General features: G+C 49.1%; 1 protein-coding gene across 1 annotated transcript; it reads right to left on the reverse strand.

Annotated features, from left to right (window-relative positions):
* Positions 1-3,209: 3,209 nt before the first annotated feature.
* On the reverse strand, positions 3,210-10,978 carry Acr (acrosin). Its single transcript, XM_005354329.3, is given in 6 exon segments — positions 3,210-3,232; positions 3,235-3,814; positions 4,335-4,480; positions 7,916-8,199; positions 8,387-8,593; positions 9,476-10,978. Coding segments are annotated over 6 exon segments (1,317 nt in total). The 5' UTR covers positions 9,553-10,978.
* Positions 10,979-11,901: the final 923 nt, after the last annotated feature.

The raw sequence follows: 11,901 nt of genomic DNA on the forward strand, positions 1-11,901 counted from the left end.
GACCCCTTAGAAGGTGGGCTCTCTCTTCTCTTGTTTACTTTATTGCTGTTGCTTCAGAGAAAAGAGGACCCCAGGTCCCTTTCTGTTGTAATGCCCGGCTAGCTTTACCCAAAATGACTACATGGAAACTGTATTCATTTAAACACTGCCTAGCCCATTTAGCTCTAGCCTCTCATTGGCTCACTTTCACATCTTGCTTTAACCCATATCTAGTAATCTGTGTATCACCATGGGGTTGTCACTTACAGGGAAGATTCTAACCTACATCCATCTCAGGCCAGAGCTTCATGGCATCTGCCTCACTGCCTTCTTCCTCCCAGAATTCTGTTCTGTCTACTCCACCCACCTAAGGGCTGGCCTATCAAAAGGCCAATGCAGTTTATTTGACCAATGAAAGTAACCCATAGACAGAAGACCCTCCTACATCACCTTTCTCCAGCAAAGAGCATAATCACCTCCTCCACACTCTTGGCCTTTTATTAACATATTCTGTAAGCTCACCTACCTAGTGTCCTGGCTGGGTTTTGTCCACTTGACACAAAGCTATGTATGCCACGAAGAGGGAATCTTAGGGAAAAGCCTTCATAATATTGCCCTATAGGCAATGTCTTAATGATTGATGTGGATCACTGTGAGTGATGCCATTCCTGGACTGGTGGTCCTGGGTGGTATAAGAAAGCAAGCCAAGTAAGCCATGAGGAGCAAGCCAGTAAGCAGCTCTCCTCCATGGCCTCTGCCTCAGCTCCTGCCTCCAGGTTCCTGGCCTGCTTGAGTTCCTGCTCTGACTTCCCTCAATGATGAAGTATAGACCTGAGAACTATAAGCTAAAATAAACCCTTTCCTCCCCAGGTTGCTTTTGGTCGTGTTTTATCACAGTAGTGGAAATCCTAAGACACCCAGTCTTTTTTTTTTTTTTTTTTTTTTTGGTGTCTCGCCCTGTCGCCCATCTGTGAGTTCGGAGCCTGTAGACCAGGCTGGTCTCGAACTCACAAAGATCCGCCTGCCTCTGCCTCCCAAGTGCTGGGATTAAAGGCGTGCGCCACCACCGCCCGGCTAAGACACCCAGTCTTAAGCTGTGGTTTATGTCCCCCTTTTGTTCTCCCGGATACTGGAGCATGCGCTTTAGAAGACATTTGATTCTTATCGGTCTCAGATCTCTTGTCCTTCTGCTTACCCAAAGAGGGAGCCGGGTTTCCCATACTTCTCTTTAACCCTAATGTCTTGATCAGAGGTTCAACTGCCTCTCTTCTCCTGTAGTGAAGACCCTTGAAAAACATGGGAGTTTGTGTGGATACCCTCATACCACCTGAACTCCACGCAAACTGCTTTGCCCTTGCAGGAAGCTGGAGCTGCATCCCACGGGAGTGAACATTTCCGTCACACTCAGACAACCCCCAGGGTGTCCACCCACCAAAGCAGTATTAACACATCCAGGTTTTGTTGTTTTTCTTCTTCTCTTGGTTCAGAAACTCAAAGTTCACCCTAATGGACTAAATGGGAAACACCAGACAAGGCCAGACAAGCAATATTCATTTCCCCTGTTCCCAAATCCTCTCCGGAGTTCCTCAAACCCCTGCACTGTGTTCCCCTGTGCCTTTTGTTTTCCACTTTGAAGAAGCCTGTGACTGACATTTCAGCCACTTCCACCCTCCAAAAGAAATGCCCAACCACATGACAGTGCTCTATAGTCCAATTTTCTTCCCTTGGTTTGTGTGTGGAAAGTTGCCTGGTTGTCGCCTTACTCGTTTGAGGCCCCTATCTCGACAATGCCGATTTATTTTCCAATTTGGGTTTCCATTAGTTCAGGAGCTTGGTAATGTATCCATATCCAGGGCCACTCAATAAGGCAGCAGGATGCACCTCCCAGGATGTGGGAATCAGTTCCCAGGACCTTTGGTCACAGAGAGAGTCTCTCACATTGGGTGCCAGGCTTTTAGAAATAGGACTGGGGGGGATCCCAAGAAAGTGACCATACAACCCGAAGTGTGTCAGTGGGGTGAAAAGCTTCGCTTCTGCACACAGGCACATGGCCATGTCAAATCAAGTGGAAGTCCTACCGGGATCTTATTCCTAACACAAAGGGGTCGGAGTGTGGCCTCACACTCCTACTAACTCCAAATGGCACAGCTGAAAAACAAAGTAAAACATTGAGCTCATTGTGATTTCAAGAGGTGTTGCCTCTCTCTGCCCTGCCATCTTTAGTAACACAAGCAGTTAATCTAAACACCAGATTTGATTCCTGACCAGAGTGAACCACAGAAGAGAGCCCACCAGGACTTCCTTCCCAGGACTTTGCAAACAAATGTGATCTGGCTGAAGGCCGACCCCCGTTTCAAGCTGCATGGGACAAGTCTGGCGCCTAGACTGAGCATCCAATAGTCACTCTGAGGAAACGTCAGCCCTTGTCCATGCCTTGCTGGGCTCTCTGATCCTTGAGCAGGCTTCTGGCCCTTTCCTTTTGGTTCTGCATAGCTTCACTAAAAAGATTCAAACCGGTTTCTGTTTCTTACCATGGATATTCTTAAGCATCAGATGATGGTAAGAAAGACATTCCAAACTCCAGCGCATCCATAAGATACCCCTTCCCCCACTGTCATTCCCAGAGAGCTTTAGTGGATAAGTTCTTATGTGTCTGAATTCAGGAACTAATAGATTTTAGCTACAGGCCAGTAATAACCCCGAAGAGGTGATGTCCGGACAGTCACAAGAAAGACTGCTTGGTGGTAGACACTGGTTTGGGCTGCCAAGCAACCTTGCTATCCCTTGTGCCTCTGAGGAGCCTGGCCTTTCACAGAGAGGCATCTCTGTGGGCCAGTCTCCTGGTAGCATTAAAAGAGCATGGCCTCCTGGTGGGAGCCTGTCCTTTCTTTTTGGTTGGTGCAGCTGGTAGAGCTGTTTCACCACCACCCCCCCCCCCGGCTACATAAACAGAGTCATATAATACCCACCAGCATCAATGAGTATGGAATAAGGACCATGCTTTGGCCTATGGCCCGAAATTGCCTTATCCAAGTGTTAAAATTCAACGTTGAAAAACCCGATATGAATGTGTGAGCAATTCCATTTTATTGGCGGATGGGAGAGGGAGGGGATAAATTTGATGGAGGGGGATTTGGGTGGAGTTAGGGAAGGCAGAAGTCCAGAAAGCATGTCCTCATGTATATAAATATTTTTAATACAAATATATGCTTTATTTCGTTTTTCTTTTCTCAGGAATGAAGGAGTGGCTCAATGATTTGTTGGAAAGAGGCTCAGATGTGGAGTTGTCATGGTGGTGGTGGTCGTCATTGTTCACTGATCCATGGAACTCTGAGGAATCGTGCACAGGGTAAGTCCTCATCTTCAGGGCCTCTATGAGATTCTGTACACGCTTGGCGAAAGAAAGTGTTGTGCGGCGTCTCGTGCGTTGTGAACCAAAAGTAAAGGGTACGGGTTGGAGTGGGGTTGGGGGTGGTAGGGGTGGGAATGGGGATTGGGGCTGGCCTGGAGACGGTCCATGTGGTAGAGGCCGAGGTGGTCGTGGCCGAGGTGGTCGAGGTGGGATGTTTTGGTAATACCAAGGAGGGCGAGGAGGAGAAGGGTGGTAAGAGGCCACGGGTGGTCGAGTAGTCGGCGGGGGAGGGGTGGCCGGCTGAATCAAGTGCAAGGCATTAGGGCCGATCTTGGAAGCAATCCAATCCAGGTAGTCCCAGGTGGCCGTGTAGACTCCAGGACGCTTAGCACGGGCACAGCCTACCCCCCAGCTTGTGATCCCCATGACCACAAAGGGGCTGTCGACGTTGTCTCTGCACATGAGAGGCCCACCACTGTCCCCCTGTCCAGAAGGACAGAGGGGTCACTTTCAGCCTGAGCCACTCTCCCTTCCCAGAAGGCCATGGGGCTGTGGGAGAACACTGTCTGTAACCACATTATCTCCCGCTGCCTTCAATACAGTTGGTAAAGTCGGAGCTACCAATATCCACTGGGATATGAAGGGCAGGGGGATGGTCCTGAGATGCCCTGCAATAAGACGAGCTCACATGTACATGCATGTGGCTTTCCCTGCATCCATGAACACTGTGGCTTTGGGTACTGTGTGCTCTGGAAAAGAGGAAAACACTGTCTTCCAGGACTAAGTTTGGGCAGTGTATTCTGTGTGCTAATGTTGGGATTTAAAGTGTGATCATTGGTTCTCAGCAGGGACAGATGGTAGATTATTATCACCATACTAGTTGTGATGGTGGATGTCACTAAAGTGGGCTCTTGGGTAAGGAGAGGAGAGGCTGGAGATCAGGGACCTAAAATGAGGCTTTCTCGGAGGCTAAGCTCCTTAAAGGGAACCAGAAGGAAGTTACCTGGCAGGTGTCAATCTTGCCTTCAGGATACCCTGCACACACATTAGTTGATGTGACACGCCCATTGTACCACTGGGTTGAGTTACACAGGTCGAGGTCAATGAGATCCACACGTGCCTCCATCAGGACAGGCGATGGCCTGGGGGCTGCAGCCAGGCCACACAGCGGTCAGTGCTCAAGGAGGAGACGAAGAAAGCCCCGCCTCCTCCCTCCACTCTGCACTTCCACCCGTCCTGTCCTGTGTCATGCTGTGGCTAAACAAAGATCCCTCAGGCTCACCTCACACGCTCAAGGGGAGGAAATGCACAGTGAAAAGGGCAGGATCAAAAACCCATTGCCATTGTTCTTGAGTTCTCAGTAGACCTCATTGTCCACTATGTTCAGCAAGTCCGGTTTTATCCCATGCTTTTTCAGACCCAGGCCAATTGGCCTTGGTGAGTTCCCGATTGAACATCCCCATTGTCTCAGTGTGTGGGTGTACTGGCTTTGGGGGAGCCTAGGCAGTTTGGATGCTCACCTTACTAAACCTGGATGGAGGTGGGCGGTCCTTGGACTTCCCACAGGTCAGGGAACCCTGATTGCTCTTCGAGCTGATGAGGGAGGGGGACTTGATCGGGGGAGGGGGGGAATGGGAGGCGGTGGCAGGGAGGAGGCAGAAATCCTTAATAAATAAATAAATTTAAAATAAAAAAGGGCAGGTGGGGGCTGCCTGGACCAAGAAAGGAAGGGTGGATGACACCTAGATCCATGATGGATGAGGGACTGTGGAAGTCAGCTGTAGCCCTAATGGGCACAGCTAGTATATGCCAAGCACTGTCCATGGCCCTATTACTCCCACTTTGGGTGAGGACTGGAGCACCACTCACACAACGTCCAGCATTTGGCCAGGGTTGCCCCTCTCCACGCCCATGCCTGAGACACACCTTTCATCCTCCACTGTATGGCTAGAAGTCACCCTCCCTGTTTTTTATCCTCCATTAGGGCTCCTCCACCCAGCTTCAGACGGGATCCTCCCATGTCTCTCAGATCTGCTTTGAGGAGATTTTTAGAAGAGGAGAGCTGAGTCAGGGCCTCATTCACTACCACACTACCACAGACCCTACCGGGGGGGGGGGGGGAGTTAGGAAAGACAGTTACACTTCAACTCATGCAACCAGCATGCATCTGACTTAGACACATGCTCAGAAGCAGCACAGCTCTGTCTCTTTGTCACAAGCAGCCAGGGTCCTTAACAGCAGCACCTCGGATAGCGCCCTCCCAAGGCAGTGTGGGTCTGAATGTCATGGGCAGCACAGGTATGGAGCACCCTGACGCAAGACAGGCACGAAAGACATGTGAGTGTGGGTGGTAAGACAGGAAATGCATGGAGTCCTTATATGCAGGGCTAAACACTCAGTAGGCAGGCAGTAGCTATCTGCTCAATACATGTTTCCTGAGCTTTGGGTATGTAAGGATTTGGGAGGGGGTGGTATTTCATTTTCTGTTTTCAATAAAACTCCCACCTTTCCTCACACGCAAGCATCAGTGAGAAGTTTGTACAACACACTGCTCCTGAGGTGGGAATGACTGTGAGACAGCAACAGCCCTAACCTGCTAGCCAGTAAGGTAACTGTTGAGATCTGTGCCTGAGGCCATAGTCTTGAAAGTCATGGACCTCACTGCGAAAAGCCAGGTGTTCTGAAACAGAATGTTCTCGGTACCAGACAATATAAATAAGAGGCCTGTAAGAACTTAAAATCCCAGGGAAAAGAACAATACCTAGGTAGCTGGTCCAGCCCCAGAACAGAGGCAGAGCCAAGCATATACACACACAGGTCATGGGAGTTTGAAGCCTGGGGATTTTTTTTAAAGACTGAGGCCTTTATAGGAGATATTTGTTTGCAAGACAAAAACAAGAGACACCCCCACTGATTCAGAGGATTCTAGCACCGGAGACCAGCTAGCTACCCAAGGACCACAAGAACACAATGCATACATTATGACCAGAGGGCAGCTACAACGGGGCTGAGCAATGTGTGTCCTCAGACTTAGGCAGAGCCACAGGCACCAGCAGATCAGAGAGCTGCAGTCACGTGCCAACAAAGGCTGGTGAACTAAAGTAGCTAGGGTGAAGGTCCCCTCCCCTGAAAGACAAGACAGGAGTAACCCTTTAAAACAGCGGTTCTCAACCATCCTAACACTGCAACCCTTTAATACAGTCTCTCCATGTTTGGGATGACCCCCAACTATAAAATTATTTCATTGCTACTTCATAATTGTAATTTGGCTACTGTTGTGAATAGTAATGTAAATATTCTCAGAGACAGAGGTTTGTCAGAGGGGCCGTGACCCACGGGTTGAGAACCACTGCTCTAGAGAATGAGATCACCTTAGGAAAAGAGAGTAAAAGCGAGGCGAGCAGGAATTCCAAACTTTAAAAAGGGCTGAGTTGTACATTCCAAATGACTCAGCTGCCCCAGATTAGAAAACCTAAGTTTTCCAAGATCAAAGAAGAAATGGTGGCTCAGCAAATTTCAGTCACATTTCCACATCCCTAATGTGACAATAAAAATCTGTACAACCACTGAAGCTGAAGCTGAAAGCACTGCCCGTGAACAAGAGAAACGTTCTATTTGGTCTTGTCCCATTTACAATGCCATGCTGTCTGTGTTGTGACTTTAGAGTGTGACATTGTACTCCTGGTACCAACAGTGGCCCTAGACTTGAAGGATGCGGGAGGTTGTCTGGGACTCAGGCTATAACTCTGGGGTCATTAATGACTCTAGAACATTTCCTGTACCCCTGTCAGCTTGTCTACCACAGAAGACATTCCTCTGCTCACCTGGTGTCGTGTGGGCCAGGTAACATTAGTGCATGAAAAGGTCTGAGCCAGGGAAAGGGCAAACACTTTGAACAAGGACAGAGGGCTAGAAAGACAGCTACACTCATCTTGAATGGCAAGCGATCTGCTGGACAATGCCAAGGGCCTTGAACTAACAACCCAAAGAAAATTATACCCAGCACCTACATCCTTCCCAGTCTACATAGAGAGCACCAAGTAACTTGGAAGGAAATGATGAGTCGTGGTGCTATGACCATCCAAGGAAAAATGGCTAGGTACTTGCTGATGGTGATGAACCGATGCATCTGAGACCACAGAAGTTGGAGATGCTCAGCTCCAGAGGCCAGCCCTTCACCGTAACAACAAAGCCATCTCCAGAGGTCTTTTGCAAATATTGCTTCAGTTTAAGTTTCCAATGCTCAGAGTCTAGCGGGTATGCCTCTGGCTGATACCACACAGCTTTGCTACACTGTAAAGTATGTCAAGGGTCTAACTGTACCTGGCATTCAGCCTTCCCATTAGGTAGGCTATTGCCAGTCATGCCCTCTGACAATTGGGACACCATGACCTTAGACACTGGACTCAGCTTCTCTCACACTGAATTCTCCAGTTATGAAAGGGCCTATGGTAGGCTCTAGTCATGCTTCCACGAGGAGAACTGAAACAGCTCAGCCACACATCAATACATGAGCCCTGCCACGAAAAGGCTGCACGGAGAATGGGCACCAGTGCCCACCAAGGAGCCCCCACCTGTACTCACCCTTCTCTTTCATGTATCCCCACCCAGTCACGTAGCAGGTCTGGGGAATTTTGGGAGGACCAGCCTTAAAATGAGGCAGGCAGCCGGGCCCGATGAAGCTCCCACACACAACCGGAGGAGTGATCTTCAAGAGAGCAATGTCGTTGCCCTCGGTCACGACGTTGTACTTTTCATGGATGATAATCTTCTGCACATATCTCTCCTGCAGAGGCTCTTTCACTGGCTTGTTTCTTCCATATTCAATTTCCTGGGCTCCAAAAACCAGTCTCCAGTCATAGACTTTTCTGTGGGCACAAAGGTAAGCCCGTCGTTCTCATTTACAGACTGGCTGGACCAAAGCCTGTGGCGAGAGTGACCCTCAGAGCCCTGTCAGGAGCTGGTTACCATGGAGACCCTGGGCACAGCCCCTGGGGCGAGTCCCTTTCCACTAGAAGCTCTCTGGAGACCTCCCTCTTTGAGTCCCACACGTACTTTTTGTTGTCGAAGCAGTGAGCAGCTGTAAGCACCCAGTGGGAGTTGAGCAGGCTGCCTCCACAGGCATGGTACCTGCGGCTGTTATGGGACATGAAGATCTGTAGGCTGACCATCCAGGGCCAGGCCCCACGCTGCGCAGTCTGCCCTCCGACAATCCGGACACTTGCCCGTGGGTGCTGCCTGAACTGTAACCCACAGGGGCCACTGAGGAGAGACCAGGACACTGCTCAAACCAAGAAGAGGCATCCAGTCTTTATACCTCACCTGGGGGGAGGCAGGGACATAGGGTTGGGAAAGATGGGGAGGAACTTTGGGGAAAGACAGGCAATTGTGTGGGTATGCAGGAGGCCACAGTCTCCAGGAAATACCTAAACGGGCCCTAGAGGTATTGAGGGATCCCTGGACATAACAGAAGTCAAAAGTGCTACGGAGGCGGAGGGGTGTGATGGTTTTTAGGACCAGTCTTGGGTGGGAGACTCAAGCAAGCGTCACATGATTAAGGAGGTCTCAGGGCTATACCACCTGGACAAAGGAGCTGCAAGCTGATGCAATTGGCTCACAAGCGTTGGGGTCACACTAACCACAGTGAGACTCCTGAATGGGAAATTCTATGAGCTGTGTCACAGTGGAAAGGCTAACAACAGTTTTGGAGCTGCTTGCTCTGTGGGTCCATTAGGAGTGGGTCTATTAGGAGTAAATGTCTCCAGGCAGATAGTGGTGTAAAGGCAATGGTGCCTTTGAATTCATGCCCCGGGGGTTTACCTCAGCTGTCCATCCTAAAGTTTAGAACCCAATGCTTGAGAATCAATGAAGCCAGTCACTGGAGAAGCCGTGGGGAGAGAACTAGCGATGAGGGATCTCTTTCTCTGGGAAACCATGGGCAGCTGGAAACCTAATGCTTCTGGGATCATAGTTCCGGAAGCAGGAAGGGTCTGAGTCGGGATTGTGGGTCACAGAAACTGTGAGACTATCCAGAGCCTGCTACAGCTCAGCTTACTACTCATCCCAGCCCTGGACAAAGGGAGCCTAGGTAGGACCTGATATTCATGGAATGTCCTTAACCCCACCAAGGTGCCCGACACTTACTCACACGTGGAGTTATCTCTGGCAACCACAGACACCGCCAAGACCAGCACAATGACAGTTGGCAGCATCTCTACCATACTCCTGCCCTAACCCAGTCTTCAAGCTGTGACCTCACAAAGCTCCACGGCCTTCTGGCCAATCAGCAAGATGATATCCCACCCCCACCTCAGCAGTTAGGCCAGGCAGGCCTCCTTGATTAACTGATCCATGCTGGAGCGGCGTCCCAACTTCCTGCATAAACTCTCTTGGGGAGGTGAGGGCCAAACGTGCAACCTTCCTTCGTTCATCCTTGGTGAGTCTCCTGAAGTCGCACTGTGTGAATGCTCAGGATAGGCCCTCTGGGGGCTGGAATCACTACAGAGTCATGGACTACAGACAGCTTGGCCCTCCTATAATGAGGTGTTACAGTATGTTCATGGCTAAAAGAAGTCAGGTTCCACTGACTGACAGATCCTCGGTACATGGTGGGGGTGGGAGTATACGCCATCAGGATACTTTTAATAGCCATTTTGAATCTGCTTGACATGTGACTTCGAAGCCCAACTTCCTGTCCATTGATGAGTGTCACAGGGTTTTCTGGAGTTCTCCAGACTCTTCTGACCCTTGTGCAGCCACATGTGATGGTCACCGAGACTTGAGCAGCAGGAACTGTCATCACAGTTATCTGCAATATCTAGTATCTTTTTTTATATATCATCAGAAGACAGCATGGCATGAGCATCATACTCTGACGTTCCATATTCCCTGCAACAATGTCCGAAGGCTTTGTCTCCTGAGTTTAAGTCCCTACCAGCCCACCATAAGATGGACCAGTTACATCTCCTCTAAGATGCCACCTCTCCTACCCACCAAGCCTTTTTTATCTCCCCACCCCCGTGTGTTGAGTTCTTGGACTATAGGATGATCTTGATTTCTCCATATGTCTTCTCTAACTAAATGTCATACTTCCTTATGTGACTTTTAGGAGGTCACATCTCCGTAAAGTGGCCAACAAGGTCTTGAATATCTTACCTGAGCATCAGAAAGCTCTGACTTCTCCCCCTGTGAAAGCAACTCCTCTTTTCCACATCAGGGCCCGAGGTCTCATTTCTTCCGTCTGAGCGGTACCTTGTCACACGTTCTCTACCAGAATCAGGAAATCTTACATCCTCTACCTGAATACTGAAAGACTGTACCTTAAGTATTCTCAACTTCCATAGTGAAGTTTTGGAAGTATTCGTGTCCCTTACCGAGAAGTCTCCTCTCCGTACCTGAGTCCAGTTGCATCTCTTACCCAAATGTCATATTGCTTTTCCCTCCTCTCCAAGAATATCTCAGTCTTCTCTCCTCTGTCCAAAGTCCTCACCTCAGCTTCATGTCTGACTGTCTCAAGATCTCATCCTCACTGCCTAAGGGTCACAAAATTCCCTGTCTTCTACTTGACTACCAGGAGGCCTTACTTACCCTGAGTATCACAGGGCATCGGGACATCCAGTCTCTATCTGACAATTGGGATTCATCTGTTTGGGCATGCATCTGGATCAGTGGTTCTCAACCTGTGGGTCATGACCCCTTAGGTTTTCATATCAGATATCCTGCATTCCAGATATTTACATTACATACATATTACATTACATTACATATTACATTATGATTTGTAATCACAGTTATGAAGTAGCCATGAAATAATTTTGTGGTTGAGGGCCACCATGACATGAGGATTGCACACAGCATGGAGAAGGTTGAGAACCACTGAGCTGGTGGTTTCGTCTGGCTCTCTGTAAGTGACCAGAGGGTCTCATCCGACCTCGGGTTAGAAACATATCTCCTCTACCGGAGTGGTACAGTCTTCTCTCTCCTACCGCAGCATCAAGCATTCTCCTCTCCTTTGCTGATCGTCCTCTGATTTCTATGCCTTCCCCTCCTAGAGCTGTTCTGGGGGAGTCTCAACTTGTAGCTTTAATACTTTTTAAAATTATTATTTTGGTTTAAAATTTTTTATTTTATTTTTTCTTATGTGTATTTGTCTATGTGACTATATGCTGGCGGGGCTGGGTTACACTGAAGCCGAAGAGGGCACTGAATCCAGTAGAGCTGGAGTTACAGGCAGTTATGAACTGCTATGAACTGTCCAATACTGGCACTGGCAATCGAACTCTGGTCCCCTGGAAGAGCAGCAAGAACACTTCCTCACCGAGCCATCTCTCCATCCTAGCTCTGATGCTTACGAGCCACGAGTGAGCGTCCCAGTGCCTTTTCTCCCCCGAGGTCAGATGTGCCAGGCCAGCTCACCTTTCTTTACCAGAAATTGATTACGACCTCATTTCCACTATCTGAGTGGCAGGAAGATTTAACTCTCTTATCTCTGTATCGAAAACGTATTCTCCCTCTATATTCTAACAACAGGTTTTGTTTCCCCTAAATAACTATGAGATCTCAGCTTCCAA

This window comes from Microtus ochrogaster, chromosome 15 (genome assembly GCF_000317375.1).
Source record: "Microtus ochrogaster isolate Prairie Vole_2 chromosome 15, MicOch1.0, whole genome shotgun sequence".
In the NCBI taxonomy this organism is placed as follows: Eukaryota; Metazoa; Chordata; class Mammalia; order Rodentia; family Cricetidae; genus Microtus; species Microtus ochrogaster.